We start from the raw sequence: 19,620 nt of genomic DNA on the forward strand, positions 1-19,620 counted from the left end.
ACTCACCTAAAGGATTATTAGGAACACCTGTTCAATTTCTCATTAATGCAATTATCTAATCAATCAATCACATGGCAGTTGCTTCAATGCATTTAGGGGTGTGGTCCTGGTCAAGACAATCTCCTGAACTCCAAACTGAATGTCAGAATGGGAAAGAAAGGTGATTTAAGCAATTTTGAGCGTGGCATGGTTGTTGGTGCCAGATGGGCCGGTCTGAGTATTTCACAATCTGCTCAGTTACTGGGATTTTCACGCACAACCATTTCTAGGGTTTACAAAGAATGGTGTGAAAAGGGAAAAACATCCAGTATGCGGCAGTCCTGTGGGCGAAAATGCCTTGTTGATGCTAGAGGTCAGAGGAGAATGGGCCGACTGATTCAAGCTGATAGAAGAGCAGTTGACTGAAATAACTACTCGTTACAACTGAGGAATGCAGCAAAGCATTTGTGAAGCCACAACACGCACAACTTTGAGGCGGATGGGCTACAACAGCAGAAGACCCCACCGGGTACCACTCATCTCCCCTACAAATTGGAAAAAGAGGCTACAATTTGCTCGAGCTCACCAAAATTGGACAGTTGAAGACTGGAAAAATGTTGCCTGGTCTGATGAGTCTCGATTTCTGTTGAGACATTCAGATGGTAGAGTCAGAATTTGGCATAAACAGAATGAGAACATGGATCCATCATGCCTTGTTACCACTGTGCAGGCTGGTGGTGGTGGTGTAATGGTGTGGGGGATGTTTTCTTGGCACACTTTAGGCTCCTTAGTGCCAATTGGGCATCGTTTAAATGCCACAGCCTACCTGAGCATTGTTTCTGACCATGTCCATCCCTTTATGACCACCATGTACCCATCCTCTGATGGCTACTTCCAGCAGGATAATGCACCATGTCACAAAGCTCGAATCATTTCAAATTGGTTTCTTGAACATGACAATGAGTTCACTGTACTAAAATGGCCCCCACAGTCACCAGATCTCAACCCAATAGAGCATCTTTGGGATGTGGTGGAACGGGAGCTTCGTGCCCTGGATGTGCATCCCACAAATCTCCATCAACTGCAAGATGCTATCCTATCAATATGGGCCAACATTTCTAAAGAATGCTTTCAGCACCTTGTTGAATCAATGCCACGTATATTAAGGCAGTTCTGAAGGCGAAAGGGGGTCAAACACAGTATTAGTATGGTGTTCCTAATATTCCTTTAGGTGAGTGCATATGTAATAATACATTTGTGAAAATAAATAAACAATTATAAATAAATGATTAGGGAAATACAAACATGTTAAATAAAAAAGCAAAATGGAAAGTTGGTCTATTTTTCTTTAATAGTAAATTTAATTGAGTATGAAGACTGAGTATAGTTTTTCCTGCACGCAACAGGATTTGAATCAATCATTAGGCAGAATTTATGACTGCATTAGCTGGACACTGGTCACTGAAGTGAGATATCAACTTAAGATGGTTCAAAAAGGCTGAAAAATATTAGGGATCTTGCCTGTTTTTTTTTTGTTTTTTTTTGCCCTTGACTGGGTCCATAAAATGATATCAGGTTGCAGATAAATATTTAGTTTAATTTGTGAAACAAACTCAAGAGTGATATAATGATGATTAATAATAAAGATATAATGATAATGATGGATTTTGTTTTATTGCTTGAAGAAATACAAGACACCAAACAAACCTCAAAAAGAGACAATTTACAAGAAGTCCAAATAGCAGCAAACAAAGAATAAACAACACAAAACTAAAGTAACATTCAAACAAACAAACAAATAAATCAATAAAATAGGCCTACATAAATAAAATATTACACAAGGGGGTTAGCATAAAAAATACAGGTCAGGTATAAAATATTTCAAACTTTACCAAACATAAAGGTAATCAGAATTGGTTTGAAAAACTGCATAAATAAAAAAAAATTTCCAATGACTCTATGTCTGCTTCACAAAAGGTGGACTCATTACAACACAAATTAAATCTGTCTGAGGAAATCAATACAAGAATACACATCATTAATAATTTTAAACTGAACCAATACCTTTGGTAGAAGTGGGAAAGTGAGAAATATTTTCCATCTAATTTGAACCACTTTATCTTTAGGAAAATTTAAAACAAGAGGTCTCTTTATAACTTTAGAAGGGAAAGTCTCTGTATTATTTACAAATGTTCTTAAAAATGTAATCTTACAGCTCTTCTCCATAAAACTAAGACCAGAAATTATTAAATTACTCAGGAATCACACGTAAATAACACCTTGCACCTTTAACCAGCTAAAACAAACCATCAGGAACGGCTTTTAACAAAGACACAAAATTCCAGAGTACAAATAATATTGTATTTTTCCAAAAAATTGTCATAGCCTAACTAGGTAAATTTCCTTCACGATCTGTGTACAATGGGCCAGATACTTTTATCCATCCAGCCCTGAATGAACAGATTTCCTATTAATAAGGATACACTTATTATATCACAAAGAACAAATATGTGGGGGAAAACTGTGTTTGATTATCAGTTTCCAATATGATGACAATTTACAATTTAGTTTTGATGGATCAAAGCCTCAAAAGAAAATCAATGCCCCAAAAATAATGATTATTTTTTAAGGAAAAACTAGAGCACACTGAATGTTTATTTTTAAGGAAAGCTTGGAGCAACAGTGCCATTCATAACATCTAAATTAATTACGTTCAAGCCTCCCTCCAGCGTGATATAAACATATTAGGCTACACTATAGCTGTGTCCCACTCCCAAATAGTGTGCACCTGATCACTATCACTTTTGTTTTTGGAGAAACAAAATACAAGATGCACATCAGACCACATCTGGTCAATACAATTTTGTTTGTTGTCCCACCATATTACTGTAAATTGAAGAAACATAACATTGAGTTTCTGTTAGGATCTCCGGCTCCCTGAGTGGCGCTGATAAGCATCTGAATGAACACCATTGAAAACAAAACGCAGAAGAAACACGACACGCTCAGCCAATGAACGATCAGATTACTGGCCCTCAGCGAATCAACGCGTCTCATGTTGAGCTGTACATACATCCAGCGCCGAGTTTCAGGATCCGAGCGCGTAAGTTGTTTCTAATTGTCCTTTTATTGATTGATCAATAACGAGTTTTTATGAAAATTATCTTTATGATGCGTTTGTGAAGATTGTTAGGAACTTGACATGTTGGGAAGTTACTCTTTATGATCGATGTTTTAAGGCATTTAACAAATAAACGGAAGTGTACTGCATGGCCGAATTAAAGAGCTACAGTCACAAGATCAGCAGGCAATGTAACCTAAAATATTATATTTATATCCACATAATATGAATTATTTTAGTGTCCAGATCTCATTGGCTCAGTCAAGCAGTAAATATGGTTCCTAGGGAATTTAAAAACCTTGAAGTCCATCACTAAAGTGTACCATGGTAGACACGGTTACCGCCAAAATACCATAGTCGCTACGTGTGTATGTAATTTCGGTGTTTGTTTTTTTATTACAGTGGGGACTAATACTAATTTTAAATTTTAATATGATTTTGATGGAAAACATGTAAAATGTATGTAACTTACGGCAAATCATGTCGATTGACAGTATGTTATTGCATAGTTGTCACGTCCCACGTAGTTAACGTTACATAATGTCCGTCCAAAACATTTTTAAAGAGCATTTTGCTGTTTAATTTATGACTTCCTCGTGTCTTTGAGAAATGATTTAACCATAATATTACATTTAATAACACAATTGTCTCGTATATGCAGAAATATGGCGCTTATGAATATGTTGTTCTACAGGTACAGATTTTGGGATCTCAATTTGGACTTTGACGCTCTTGGTCACTTCAATGCTCACTGCTCAAGTAGGTACAGAAATGCTGAACAAGTAAATATGAAATACACAGAAGTAGATTGAGATATTAAAAAAACACTTGTGATATGCATGGTACAGATACAGAGAGACTGAATCATCAAGACTAAATATAACTGGCCTGTTTACTGAGACACTTGCACAAAAAGTGAAATCCTAAAGAGAAACTGGTGTGTTTCCAGGTATTGGTGTAGTTGACATGCAGGCCTGACACCTCCACATTCGTTACTCCCCAGCAAATTCTTTCTCCTCCCTTCCGGATGGCCGGAGCAGTGATGGACAGCATTGTGATCCTTGATGATGACGATGAAGAAGCTTCCACATCTGCGTCCTGTTCATATGCTACGACCTGCCAGTCAAAAACGCCTCTGAAGAATCAGCTGCCACGTCCGACACACATCTCACAGTCTCCGTTTGCCTCTGCAAAGAAGGATGTTCATGTCCTGAAAGTGGAGAATGAAAAACTGTTTGCGGAGGTATGTTTGTTATGAATATTTACCAAGAGATCATTCATATTTCATGCAGAAAATGAGCATATTGTGCATAATATACTAACATAATATAGTAACTTTTTTGCTCGCCATCCACTGTGGCTAGTTGTTTTCCAAAGTTACTAGCCACTTAGCATTTTCACTAGCCACCATTTTGACATCGATACCATGGGGAAAAACTGCCATAGATATTTTCAATATTATCTCTTAATGTGGAAGCGGGTATATTTAGGCTGCTGTCACTTTAAGACCTGATGCATGGATACATTATACTGTTACACATCAACTGTTTACATTCATTTAAAACATAACTTACTGTGTTTACGTGAATACTCGCCAAGATGGGCATTTTGACGTTATTTTGTGTAGTGTATTTGACTGTTTAAGCGCAATATGCAGCGAAAAATATCTCAATTTAGTACTGAAAGGTGGCTTTATGTGCACACACACTTGCGAGTAAAATTATGCGCAACAGCAACAATATTCATCCGGAGCAAATGAAAGGAGTGAGTGAGGGGAGGCGGGTTTGTGTGTCAACACACTGTTGGAGAGATGAGAGAGCGAGAGCGCAGCTGGTATCGTGCATCTATTCTGTGGGAAATGAGGATTGGAAGCATTTCAGTATTGATATGTATCGAAAAATCAATATTTTTGACAATACTACATTGCACTTAGTTTATTTCAGATGCCTTTTTAAGAGACTACAATTGAAAAATGTATATATTATATATAACATTCAACCCCGCAAAGTGGCTTGTAGGAGTGAATACTTTAACACGCCACACGTCAAGCCCTGCTAACTACATATTGCAAAAATATCTTAACAGGACACCAGTTTAGAAACGTTAACTTGTACATAACATTCTGAGGGGTTTCGTCCTTTCGTTCACTTCTAATCCAACCAAATTCCACCCTTTCATCCCATGGTCCAGTTTGTGGAACATTGCGCCAAACACTCGCAAGATCATCCGGAGGTCGTGACCTACCTGCAGACCAGATACTCCAAGGCCCTGCCGACCTTCCTGTCGTCGGTGGAGTTTCGAAACACTCTGGGTCGCTGCCTCACCCGAGCCCAGGCCAACACGGGCAAAACCTTCGTCTACATTAATGAACTCTGCACCGTTCTTAAACAGCACACAGCTCGGAAACGGAGCTCCATACAGTCTCTACCTTCTCAGGCAAAACCCGAGGAGAAGAGCAATGGGACAAATGTGAAGGAGGAGGTACAGTTTAAAGAAGAGGAGGAAAAGGAAAAGCAAGAAGAGGATGAAGGAACGAAGAAAACAAAAAGGGCTTCAAGGAGACAGGTACTGTAGCAATCCATCATAGCAGATACACAACATTTATATGTTGTGAAGGTTGATATGTCGGTGGTCTTGGTTTTCAGCAGACCTTGGTTCTGGAATAATTTTCTCCATAAAAAAAAAAAAAAGAAAAGTCTTCAGGAAAGAATTTGCATGTTGTGTTTCAGTTAAAGTTGGATGTGTGATATCATATTCCTATTTGAAAGCAACAACTTCTGACCGTAAAAGTGTTTTATTGCATGAATTACAAAGTCTTTGAGTCTTTTAACACTTTTCAAAGTAGGAAAATGGGAATTTTGACTTTCCTAGGTAAACAGAATGCAGAATAAGCCATGAAACAAACCAATCATTCAAACTGAGATTTGAAGCAAAAAAGTATTTGAAAAGTGTGTAGAACAAATGTACAAGACTGTACTTAATTTTATAAGGGCTTGTACTCTTCATCTAATGAAGCATGTAACTATATCAAAAATGACCACATAAAATATTCCCATATATGCAAATACATATTAGTAGGCTACAGTATCATATATTAATGCTTAATGTCTGTTCATGTTATGTCTGTTGAAAATGTTATGTTATTGCTAAAAATAACATATAATAAGAAATTAATCCCACTGTTGTTTTCTATACTTGTGTGCTCATTGAAATTAGTTGAGAGATTTTTTTCTGAGAGTATATGCAAACATGTTCATGTAAATGTATTAATATTTAATATGTACATTGTAATTTGTGTGTCTCATGTTTCGTTTCAGATAGCTTACCTGGAAAACCTGTTGAAGGTGTATAATGAGGAGATCCGACGGCTTCAGGAGAGGGAGTTGAGTGTGGAAGATCTGGAGAAGGAAGACTCCAGTTATATTCAGGAGCACAAGCTCAAACGCAAGGTTCTTGTTTTATAATTTGTTGTCTCGCTGATGTATCTCAAATAAATCCATTGTGGAAGTTAAGAACAAGTTGTTGTTGTAGCTTGTTTTTCGTTAAATGGTCTTATTGGAATGGACAGGAAGTTCTGTTATAGCAAAAGATCAATGACAATTTGATTCCTCATGATATGTTTTAATGCAGTCAAATTACATTGAAATAATGATATTTTATTGGGTTTTAGATGGTCTTGTTCTGATCTTTATCTTTAATGCTCGTTTTGTGGTCTCAGATGATGAAGATCTATGAAAAACTGTGCGAGCTGAAGGAATGCAACACGCTGACGGGTCGAGTGATCGAGCAGAAGATTGCCTACAGTGGAACACGCTACCCAGAGATCAACAAAAAGGTTCTTCTTTTGTTTGTGAAGTCACGTCCCTCAAGATCAGTTTCAGAAGTGACAACCCCATTTAAATGCGGGAGTCCCCTAAATTTTGGGGATTTGACAACCGCATTTACTTGCAGGTGTGAGTCATGAAATGTCCTGTTCACACAGCAACTTACAGTAGTGTCTTGAATACTGTTTGTGAGCGTGCAACGGGAGTCAAGCCCGTATTCTCCAACCAGTCACCACAACAGTGACCATAGTAATATCAAAGACGGCAATGTCTGTAAAATCACTTTTTGACACGACAAGAGTCCAAGCGAGCTGCTAGTTCATCCGTCAAATCTTCATTAACCGACAGCAGCTTTTACTGTATATCTTTGTAGCTCTCTCACACTGTGACGTGACAGACAACTACTTGTGTGGTTCCGTTCACAGACAGCGCAGGTTTTCCGAGAATGCAGTTGTGAGTCCTGAAAGTTTACAGGTGTGAGTTTGGTTATAGAATGCGGTTGTCACTCCCATAAATAACCATATTATGTGTGAACGTAACCGTATTAAGGACTCAAATATGGACTGACACCTGTATTCTGTTGCTGTGTGAACGTGGCCTAAAAGATGAACTTGACTAGCATAACATTATGACCAGGTGAAGTGAATAACACTGATTATCTCTTCATCACGGCACCTGTTTGTGGGTGGGATAAAATAGGCAGCAATTGAAAATGTTTTTCAATTGAAAGCCGGAAAAAAAACTCTCAAAATCCAGCTCTTGTGGGGTGGTCCTGGTATGCAGTGGTCAGTATCTATCAAGAAAGAACAGTGGTTGGCGACAGGGTCATGCGGCCAAGGCTCATTGATGCACGTGGGGAGCGATGGCTGGCCCATGTGGTCCGATCAAACAGACGAGCTACTGTAGCTCAAATTGCTCAAGTAGTTAATGTTGGTTCTTATTTGAAAGGTGTCAGAATACACAGTGCATCGCAGTTTGTTGCGTATGGGGCTGCATAGTCAGGGTGCCCATGCTGACCCCTGTCTACCACCAAAAGTGTCAACCACGGTGCAATGGAAGAAGGTGGCCTGGTCTGATGAATCACGTTCTCTTTTACGTCACGTGGATGTCCGGTTGCTTGTGCATGGCTTACCTGGGGAACACATGGCACCAGGATGCACTATAGGAAAGCTTTGGGCAATGTTCTGCTGGGAAACCTTGGGTCCTGCCATCCATATGGATGTTACTTTGACACGTACCACCTACCTAAGCATTGTTGCAGACTATGTACACCTTTTCATAGAAACTGTATTCCCTGCTGGCTGTGGCCTCTTTCAGCAGGATAATGCGCCTGCCACAAAGCAAAACTGGTTCAGGAATGGTTTGAAGAGCACAACAACGAGTTTGAGGTGTTGACTTGGCCTCCAAATTCCCCAGATCTCAATCAAATCGAGCATCTGTGGGATGTGCTGAACAAACAAGTTGATCCAACTTACAGGACTTAAAGGGTCTGCTGCTAACAGCTTGGTGCCAGATACCACAGCACACCTTCAAGGGTCTAGTGGAGTTCATGCCTCGATGGGTCAGGGCTGTTTTGGCAGCAAAAGGGGGACCAACACAATATTAGGTCATAATGTTATGCCTGATCGGTGTATGTGAAATTTTCAAAAAATTATTGAGATGGAGATTTTTTTTATATCAACCACACGTTTTATATGGCTAGCTGAAATAAACCCTCATAAAGGTAAAACATTTTCATGGAATGAAATCCAGGGGGAAAGTATTATTAAAAGAATGAAAAATAATCCAAATGTTTAATGTTTTATTTGTATTCTCTTCTTTTCTCTTTGGTTTGTAGATTGAACGGTACATTAACAGTTCAGAAGCTTTTCACAATCCTCCAGACTACACGGATATCCTGAAGGTGGTGCAGCGCGCCAACGACCGCTATAGTCTCCAGCTCGCCCGCAAACAGATAACCCAGATCTCTCAAGAAGCCTTCCGAGAGACGGGCAACAAACTGCAGGAGAGACGCCACCTTGACATGGTCTACAACTTTGGCTCCCACCTTACGGATTCATATAAACCTAGTAATTAATTTAATTACTATCCAGTTTAGCTAGAGAGGATTAGGAAGTCACATTGTATTAGTCTGATGCCCTGCTTCTTTGATGCTTCAAATTCATCAGTGTTTTACGTACATTTCTGGATTGATGTAATAATGGATAGACAACAGTAATATTTATTGATTGTAAATTAATCATGTGACTTTCCCTGTGTTTTTCCAGCATTTGATCCTGCACTCACTGACCCAACACTGCATCGCAAACTACGCTCCAATAGAGACATGGCCCTCAGCAGCCTGGAGGACGTGATCAACAAATACGCCATTAAACAGGAAGACATGGAGGTCGAGGAAATTAGGAAAAAACAAGAGCGAGAGAGACTGAAAAAAGAGGTAAAAGTACAACATTCTTATTGTTCATTTTGTTCTAAAATCTACAGAGAACTAGAGGAATATTACTGTGATTCAGTCATAAAATCAAACTGAATTATGCTTAAATGTAATGAAATGCATTTTAATAAATTAAATATGATTTTAAATATTAATAAAATAATCAAAATATAATAAATAATAAAATAATATATTTGCATCAAGAAAGAATTTCGTTTAATTTTATATATAAGATATTAACTCACTTCTAAAAATATGAAAATATTAATTAAAATGAATTCAACTCTATTTGAGTTAATAAATTAAATAATTATTTATTTAAAACATTTTTTATAATTTTGTTAGTAATATTTCACCATTCATATTTTTATTATGATTAATATTAATCTATTTACTTTTTTTGCTTATTTCATCACAAGAATATTTTTTTACTGAATTTACAAAGTACAATGAAAACATTAAAAGCTATAATTAAAATTGTATTTTTTTATCAAAACAGGTTTACCATGGGTTTTTAAATATTTAATTATTTTTATTTATACTTCATGATATAGCAATAACAGCAATATTTATCTATATTTTGAGAACAATATAAAATTAATATAATTTAAAAAAAGTTACGGTATTCTATTTTAATTAACAAATTAAATAATATTTTAAAATATTTCATATCGTTTAATATTTAATTAATTTAATTAAACATTTTCTTGATGCACATATTGCTGTGTTGTTGATTTCTATTTAAAATGTATATAATAGTTATTTAAAATATAAATTAGTGATGCACCGAAAGGAAAATTCAGGGCCAAAACCAGAATGCACTTGGCCAAAGGCCGAAAAACAACTTTATTTATTTATTATTTTAAATTAGCTTTTTTTTAAATAATTGTATTAATATTAAACGTTTGAATGAAATTCAGTAATTTTAATGATACTGAATTAAAAAACTAAAACAAGCCAATAAAATAAAATAATCACAATTTTATTAAAAGTAGCACACTAAAATTGGACAGAAAATATATTTATATTAAATATCAATATATTATTCTTTATTCAGTTCTATGCAACAGAATCAGATCTAACAGGTTTATTTTTTGACCAAGTTTCCAAATAATATATAGTCCAACAAAGCTATTATTATCAGAGCATGTGATCAGACTGTGACTGGGTAGCGTAATTTAACCAGTGTTGCCCAGCAGGGCTATACCACACCATGTTACAGCACAGTAGGGCAATTGCAAACAGAAACAACTACAGAGAAGTTTCTTGTTGGCGCATTATTTGAGCGAATTTTGCTACTTCAATGAGCATGAGTGGTAAATGAGTCTAGCGTTCCCATGGGCCGTGAGCAACTGAGCGCTCGCATAGTGCATGGAGCGGAATATTTAGCGCGGCATCTCACCGGGGCGCGCAGTGATAACAGCTAGAGCGAGACTGAAAACTGAGACTGGGCAGGGTGGGGCGGCTTTGGTTTTTGGCCGAAAGATAAAAACTGCCAAAAATATAAAATATATATATATATATATATATATATATATATATATATATATATATATATATATATATAGATAGATACACCTGTTTCTGCATTGTCTAAAAGGAAGTCAATCTGCATTTGTACAAAATGTCCTTGAAACTATGAGCAATTTTGAATCCTTCACGTTTGCAGGCACTTAATGGGCAGCCAGGTGACGGCAAAGAAAAAGAAAAAGAGGAACAGGAACAGGAAGAAAAAGAGGAAGAAAAAGAGGCAGAAAAAGAGGAAGAAGAGGAGGAGGATGAAGAAACGGATGATTCCTCTGATCCTGATATTGAAGAGGAGATCCAAGCCAGTCGAGAACAAGCTGGTCCAGGTATGGAGTGAAGAAATCTTCATCTCCTTCATCTAAAACATTGTTGCTTGTATTAAATGTGTCCACTTCACGGTGAGAGAACCAATTTCTCCTTTGCTGGCGTGTTTCAGATGATGATGAAGAGGACATCGAAGAGGAGCAGTTGAACAACAGTGACAATGAACAGCCAATCAATGAGGACTCTCCTCTGTCAATCAAATCATCCATACAGGATACAGAGGATGATCCGGGCGACGACGACCAGCAGTCTCCAGCCAGCAGCACACACGAGGCAGGATCTGTGGAAACCAACGGCAGAGTTGCTAAACAAAGCCCCCAGTCCACAGAGGACATCAGTCAGACAGAGACAATGGACTCTTTGCCCACCGTCAAGGCAGAACCTATTTCCACTAATCACATTAAGCCTGTTTCTAAAAGCACCAGTGTCTGCACTGAGACTGTCGCCACCAATCGGGAATCATCTCCAACCCCCATGAGATCAGCCAACTGCAGTCCACTACCTCCAACAAGCCCTTTACTCATCGACGAGACGGGTAACTACAGGAAAAGGAAACGCACCTCGACTAAAAAACAAACTGCCGCCTACAATGGGAATTGCACACAGGACAGGTAAAACTGAAGGAATTGTACAAACGTACCATGAGAAGTTGTTTGTTTAATCACTTACTATTAAAAGGGGTCCTATAATGCGGTTTTACATTTTCAACTTTCTTTAGTGTAATGTTGCTGTTTGAGGTTGAAAAAGGTCTGCAAAGTTACAAAGTCACTCCAAAAGGAGTTATTCTCTGTTTCGGTGAGCACTGTTTCTGAACTCCCTGAAACGCCTCAGTTGTAGTCTTCCGTTTTCTTCCTGGAACGTACACGTCACAATGTTCCACATTTAAATAATTCCCACAAAAGGTGTTAGTAGTGTGTTGAAACTCATGGTTATGGTAAGGGACTTGACATTTCCGAAACACATTCAAAGCACTTGACCTATCACAACACACTGGTTCAGCTGACCAATCAGAGCACACTGTGCTTTTTAGAAGAAGGGGCTTCATAGAAACAAACTAAACAGAGTGTTACTGACTGGGAAGAGAGAAGCTGCAAAAAGGTAAAATATGGGGAAAATGAAATGTTTGAACATTTCAAGCGTGAATACAAGAATAGGTTGAGCCCCAAAAATTATAATTTTAATTTAAAGGGTTAGTTCACCCAAAAATGAAAATTCTGTCATTAATTACTTCCCCTCATGACGTTCGACACCTGTAAGACCTTTGTTCATCTTCGGAACACAAATTAAGCACGAAGCACCAAAGACGCATGTGCAAGAATATGATGTAGAGCCAGAAGCGAGGAACTTTGTTTACAAGCAGAGGAAGACGTGCAATATCTAAGCTGTTGAATTCTACATTGATCGTTCTGTACATCAAACAGTCTTCGTAAATTTGTCAGCACAATCAATAGCCGCGTTTCCACTGCAGGAACTTTCCCCAGGAACTAGGAACTTTGGGGTGGTACTCGGTGTGTTTCGACTGCAGGAACCAGGGTCTAAATGAAGTTCCGGGTTAATATTTCCCCCTTCAAACGGCCCTGCTCACGAGGTAGTACTTTTTAAAAGTTCAGGAACTTTGGGGGGTGGGACTTGGGCGCTGAACATGCTGATTGGTTGAACTCACGGAGCATTTTATTTCAACCAGCATTTTTAAAAGTCTTTTGCGAGGTTCGTTCTGCGTTCAGTAAATATCAGTCTTGCTCTTTCTGTCCGATGGCACGCATTCGTCTCAGCAATCGCGCGGTCAATGTCCGTAATAGCTGATAATAACATACGTTGTCTTATTTTAAATCTAGCTTTACGAGCTTTCAGAATACACTTTAGTATCAGTGCTCGTCTCTTTTCCGCAGTTTTGTTAATGACCTCTTTAGTAAACCAATACATAGCCAGCAAAAGCAGCGCTGCTTGCATCTCCTCCACTTGTTATTGTTGCAGACAGTATCGCACAAAAATGATCATGGTCCGTCTCTGACTGGGAGGAGCAGTCACGTGCAGTCCTACATCACCGGACTAATTTGCCTAATCTTCACGGTACTTTAGACCGCAGTGGAAACGCAGACAGTAGCAGGTCTGGGGGGAAAAAAGTTCCTGGTACAAATTGTTCCGGATAATTTCGGTGGAAACGCAGCTAATGTAGATTTCAACAGAACGCCAGCTCTACGTCATATTCACACGCATAGGTCATGGTGCTTCATGAGTTCATGTTAAAGGCCCAGATGGAAGACAAGAAAAAAAAATTTGCACACAAAAACGATTCTCGTCGCTTCATAACATTATTGTAGAACCACTGTAGTGAGATGGACTATTTAATGACGTCTTTAGTACCTTTTATGGGTCATTACTGCCAATGGAGGCCTTTCTGAGCCATCTGATTTCAACAAAAATATCTTAATTTGTGTTCCGAAGATGAACAGAGGTCTTATGGGTGTCAAACGACATGAGGGCAAGTAATTAATGACAGAATTTTCATTTTTGGGTGAACTAACCCTTTTTAATTACCATTTAAGCTACTAACTTTTTAATTATTAACCTTAAAGAAAATCTTTGTTTAGGCTTGGAAATGAAAATGTTTTTCATAATTAATATTTGTATCACTATTAATATTTATTTATTAGCAATTCTTTTGTTATTTTTTTTGCTTTTTAGTTACTTTTTTCTTTTATCAGAAGAATCTTTTTTTGACCAAACCTGGCCTATGTTGTCAAGACAAGTAGGGTTAATTCAGGGTGATTGGGACACTTTTTCCAAGGCATCTCAAATGGCAAAAAGTGTCCCAATCACCCTGAATTCACCCTACATTTAAAAATTTTAAAGTATCAAAAAAATTGATTTTTCATTTTATTAACATGTACCAATATAACAATATTAGTAATAAACTGCAATGTTGATCTACATTTTGAACAAAATAATTTGTGGAACACAATAGGAGAGTTTCTGAAGACTGTGTTGGTCATTTGTTTTCTCCATACATTTAAAAAAATACCATAAATGTCATTAAGGGCCACACAACTCATACATTATATACAGAGTCATTTGAAAACATTTGATAGTTTTCTGTGAGAAACTGAATGAAATATCGGTCAGTCACTGAGTCTTCACCTTCAGTGAGCCGTTGAGCTGATTCATTGTTTGAGTTGAACTTGAGAACCAAATCATTCAGACTTTTTTTCAGAGTTTTTGTAAAGCAGATCATGTGATTTCACTGAAAAGAACTGATTCGTTTGTGATTTGGGCATTGCCATGTCTCTCATGAACGTGCCAAGAAGAGCCACGGCTGCTGATCAGCGGATGTCAAGATTTTTCTCCTTTTGTGTTCCTCGAAAGAAAGAAAGCCATACCGGTTTGGAACAACATGGCAGTTTTAGGTGAACTATTACTTTTTTTTTTATGCAGTGCTGTTTTTCTCGTGTTTATCTCAGTGATATTCCTCTGGATATGGGTGTGATCTGCTCAACCGAGCGGGAAGACTTAACCAGGAAGAGGACAATGACTCCGACAAAGGGCATGGTCAGGAGCTCGAGAGCCACACCGCCGCCGAAGAGAAATAAGGTGACTTAGGTTTTAGCTTGCATTGAAAAACTCATGTTAAATTGTAAATGTAAATTGCATGTTATTGCACTATTCCAGCAGCAAAGAGGCTGATTTTAACAGCTCAGAAATATTTTTGCATGACTGTGAGACCTTAGTCAGACACGAAGCTGTGTGGGATAGACTTGCATTCTTTACAATGACACGCACTGCATAAAATATCACATACTTTTCATAACTCAAGTTTTTAGCTACTGAAAGTATTTTCAGAAAGTCGTTTTGTGAGCTGAACATTCGGTATGTTGTTAAACAGCCGTATAATTCATTGAACGCACTCTCTCGCAGCCTGGCTAGTTTTACTGCAAATATAATTAATATAGGCCCGGTTTCACAGACAGGGCTTAGACTAAGCCAGGATTAGGCCTTAGTTCAATTAGGACATTTAAGTAACTTTTATAAACATGCCCAAGAAAAAAACATTACTGGTGTGCATCTTGAGACAAAACAATGCCACTGACATATTTTAAGATTTGTCAGTGCAAGATTCTTTCAGTTAAAACAGCTCAAACATGCATTTTAGTCTAGGACTAGCTTAAGCATTGTCTGTGAAACCGGGGGATAGTATACTAATATTTTTATTTAGTTTTTATAGTTTTAGTTTACATTTTAGTAATAATTACTTTTTTGTTGGTTTTAAATTTTTTTTTAATGTAATTTTATATTTATATTAGTACTAGTACTTCAATTTAAAGGCACAATATGTAAGAGTTTTGCATTAAAGTATCCAAAAACCACTAGCACAGTGATGATATATTTTGTTCAATTGTGCACTTATGTTATCCCAAATGTTTCCAACAATGTTTAAATCCAGAGATATCAACAATCATAACCAGTGTAATCTCGATTTGCCCTCGATTACCCTTTTACTTCCGTAAAAGCCACGGAAACACTAAAGACACTTTAATATATTATGCATTTTATTAGACGGTGAGCAACTGTTTGGATACATTCATCAACAGACAACAAATCATTGTTATATAGCTTAACATGGTTAGTCTTATTGTTTGAATCTCTTTTCTTGATTTACCGCGAGTACCATGTTTGTACCATGCCTCAGAGACGATGCTATTTTGTATATTTTAGAATTAATTGCATTCCATTTAGCGACACAAGTCGTTCAGATTTTATTAATATGATATTCCAATATCGGTCCGAGCGAATGCACGTTATAACATAACTTTCAACACACTCAAATGTAATTTAGTGCATTATCCCAGTTTTAATTAGTCAAATAAAGGGTTTGACAAACGTTTAACGGACAAACGTTAAAGGTGCATTGTGTAAATTTTAGCGGCATCTAGTGGTGAGGTTGCGAATTGCAACCGCCCACTGCTCACCCCTCCCTTTTGAAGGACACAGGACAAAGATGTCGTCTGAGACCGCAGAGAGTAGCTAGCGCTCTGTTGAGCAGTTCTACTGTAGAAACATGGCGGCGCAAAATGGCAACTTCACTGTAAGGGGACCCGCGGTGTGTGTAGATAGAAATGGCTCATTCTAAGGTAATAAAAACATAACAGTTCATTATGTAAGGTCTTTATACACCACTGAAAACATAGTTATGTATATTATATTGCATTTATATCAATAGATCCTCATAAATACTACACACTGCATCTTTAAATGTACCTTAAATTGCAATAGACATAAACAACATAAGGAAAGGAGCGGCAGTGGACAATTATGGCATATAAGCATAATAAAAACAACCAAGGTAAAATGTCCCAGGCCTGGTCCTCTCTCGCCCTTCACTGCTGTCATTCCTTCTTATATCCTTCCGGAGCTCATCCATGGGACTCGAGGCCGGTGTGCCGTTCCCGTTCTTGGCCCCACCCTGCTTCAAACCACAGTAATATTTACAAAAATGTAATGTAATGTAAAAAGATGTCTTGAAAGAGTCACTTCGGATTGCTTTCCATCAGCTTTGGAGGTGAAGACGACAACTCCCATGATTCCACGCATGATTTACACATCAAGCTACGCCTTTATTGTTTTGAATAAGCGACCTCTAGTGGCGAAGCTTACATACTGTGCCTTTAAATCAAACTAAACATTACAAATGTCAACTAGGCAACTAACTGAAATAGTTGCTTAAGTAAACTTAAGGGTTTTATTTTTAGCGCTGTCAAATCAATTAATCGCATCCAAAATTAAAGTTTCGTGTTTACATAAGAAATGTGTGTTTAGTGTGTGCTGTGTATAATTATGTATATATAAATACATACTCGTCCATTTTTATATTTAAGAAATATTTGCATGTGTATATATATTTATATAATTTATATTATATGTAAATATAAATATTTTATTCTTAAATATATACATGCATGTCTGTATATTTATATATATATATATAATAATTATACACAGTACACACTATATATAATGTAAACAAACATTTTGGATGTGATTAATCGATTTGACAGCACTATTTATTTTATTTCATTTTGATCAAATCTTTTATTTTTTATTACCAAATTAATCGTTTTTAATAGTTAATAACAATCCAACTGCAGAAATACAGCGTTATATACAGCATTACAGGCCCATTAAACAAAGCACTAACTCCTGTGTTTCATGTGTTGACAGGTGAACGTGGCGACTCAGTGCGACCCAGAGGAAGTGATCGTTCTCTCAGATTCAGAGTGAGCTTTGCCGTCACAGGGTACTGAGCTGGCATCTCAGACAGCTTCCTGTTCCAATAGTGCCTGCTAATGTGAACATAGAGCAAAACATTTTTATTTTATTTTGGACTGGTTCAATCAAAGCTTTTGAACCACCGCTTTTTGAACTTATCCGCAATGCCACTGTTTACTTTTTATACAAGGGAAAATGGCATGCCGTTATTCATTCTGGCTTTTTAGAGGTATTTTGGTATATTGTAAATGGGTCTTGCCTCTAAATATTCTTACTCCGAGGGTTTATCTTGTATTGTATTTATGTTTTTAGTTTGAGGGTTTAGATGCAATCCTCATTTGTGCCAAGAGTCATAAGGGGAAGTGAGCTTTCCCTCCTCAAGTCAATAAATGCTCTAATTTTTTTTGTAGTGTTGATTTGATGTTGATTACTTTGTACAGTGCTCTGTGGATTTTTTTTTAAAGGAACACGCTGAACTTTTGAGACTTTAGCTTATTCACCGTATCCCCCAGAGTTAGATAAGTCCATACATACCATTCTCATCTCCGTGCGTGCCATAACTCTGTCTGACAGAGTAAGCTAGGAACTATTCTCTCATTCCTGCGTAATAATCAATGAACTTAGCTGCCGTAACATGGGTGCAGCGGCACAATGATATTACACAGCGCCTGAAAATAGGCTAACTTAACCGTGACAACCTGCTTGCATGCTGGGGACTATTTTCGGGGCTGCGTAATATCATTGCACCGCTGCACCCATGGTACAGCAGCTAAGTTCATTGATAATTACGCAGGAATGAGAGTATAGTTCCTAGCCATATCGTTCCTAGCCACAACTTTTCATTTTCCGTCGGTCTTAGTACACGATGTAACTATACACATCACAACATGTAAATAGGAAAATGTTGGCGTTATTTTGTCACTTATTGAGCAGTAGGCTAGCTGGAGTCTTTGTGCTAAGCTAGGCTAACTCAGACAGAGTTATGGCACGCACGGAGATGAGAATGGTATGTATGGACTTATCTAACTATGGGAGATACGGTGAATAAGCTAAAGTCCCAAAAAGTTGGCGTGTTCCTTTAAACAGCTGTAGGAATCATTTTCCAAATGAATTTATGAGCAACTTGATATGCTCTATCTCACAAGTATTGGAATGTTTGTTTTCAGATTACATCTTAAATGAATAGTTTACCCAAAAAATTAAAATTCAGACATTAATGACTCAATCTTATGTTTCTTCTTCTTCTGTGGAATACAGAAAAATAACAGTATAAATTTGTAACGACTTGAGTAAATATTGAGAGAATTTTTCCTTTTGGGTGAACTATCCCTTTAATTGGCCTCAGGTGACAAAGCACAAGAGTTAAGTGTCTTCCTACACTTGACGTTTGATATTGAAATGATTTGTGTAAACTGCTGATGATTGATCTATTAAATTGATCAATATTGTCATATTAATAATTGTTTTTAATTACGCTGCTTAAAGGTGCACTATGTAAAAAAAGTCAGTAAAGTATACAAAAACCAGTGTTATATATTTTGTTCAGTTGAGTACTTACAATATCCCAAATGTTTCCAATTATTTGTAAATCGTGAGAAATTGCTATTTTAACCAAGGAACCGGGACGTGTGAAGGAGTCGCTTGTCAATAGCGTCATATCTGAGTTACCCTCGGTTTCTGGTTTTATTTTGCAGAACCGCTTTACTCTCATTGCAGTGTGAACAAGTGTCATAGCAGCTGTCGAGCAAACGTCATAACTTCTTTTTCAACACGCTCAGATGTATCTAATATGATAAACAGAGCTGCGTTACCTCATACTCATGACCGGAAAAGCGGAAGTGGCGCCGGCGACTGTGTCATGATAAAAGTCCCGCTGCTCGCGAGGCGTGTGTTGCGGTCATCTGATTAACAATCGCTCCAGCGGCCTTGCTCAGCTCCACAACACTCAGTCCTGCTCTGCTTCACACTACAGTAGGGTGACCACCCGTACCGCTTTGCGTTGTACCGCACAGCATTTTCACCCCTTGTCCCGCATGTCGCATATTGAGAAAATGTCCCGCATTTTCATCAGTCTGTTGGTTTTTAATGATCATATTGAGAAAACATGCAGGCGTTCTTTTGCCTTTTTAAGAAAGCATTTTATATATTAT

At 37.6% G+C, this 19,620-nt stretch overlaps 1 protein-coding gene across 2 annotated transcripts; it reads left to right on the forward strand.

The window, feature by feature from the left end:
- Positions 1–3,019: 3,019 nt before the first annotated feature.
- daxx (death-domain associated protein) lies at positions 3,020–19,001 on the forward strand. Of its 2 annotated transcripts, none has more exons than XM_079830270.1 (12): positions 3,020–3,082; positions 3,795–3,859; positions 4,050–4,343; positions 5,291–5,665; positions 6,418–6,549; positions 6,819–6,935; positions 8,762–8,993; positions 9,192–9,361; positions 11,028–11,211; positions 11,322–11,820; positions 14,668–14,797; positions 17,423–19,001. In XM_079830270.1, the coding sequence occupies exons 3-12, from the start codon at positions 4,128–4,130 to the stop codon at positions 17,480–17,482; spliced, it is 2,115 nt and encodes a 704-aa protein (XP_079686396.1). In that variant the 5' UTR covers positions 3,020–3,082; positions 3,795–3,859; positions 4,050–4,127; the 3' UTR covers positions 17,483–19,001. The 2 variants fall into 2 exon arrangements, with proteins under 2 accessions (XP_079686396.1, XP_079686395.1); XM_079830269.1 differs by having other exon boundaries at positions 3,039–3,082; positions 4,104–4,343.
- The last annotated feature ends 619 nt before the right edge of the window (positions 19,002–19,620 follow it).

Source organism: Gobio gobio (genome assembly GCF_949357685.1).
Source record: "Gobio gobio genome assembly, chromosome: 11".
Classification (NCBI taxonomy): Eukaryota; Metazoa; Chordata; class Actinopteri; order Cypriniformes; family Gobionidae; genus Gobio; species Gobio gobio.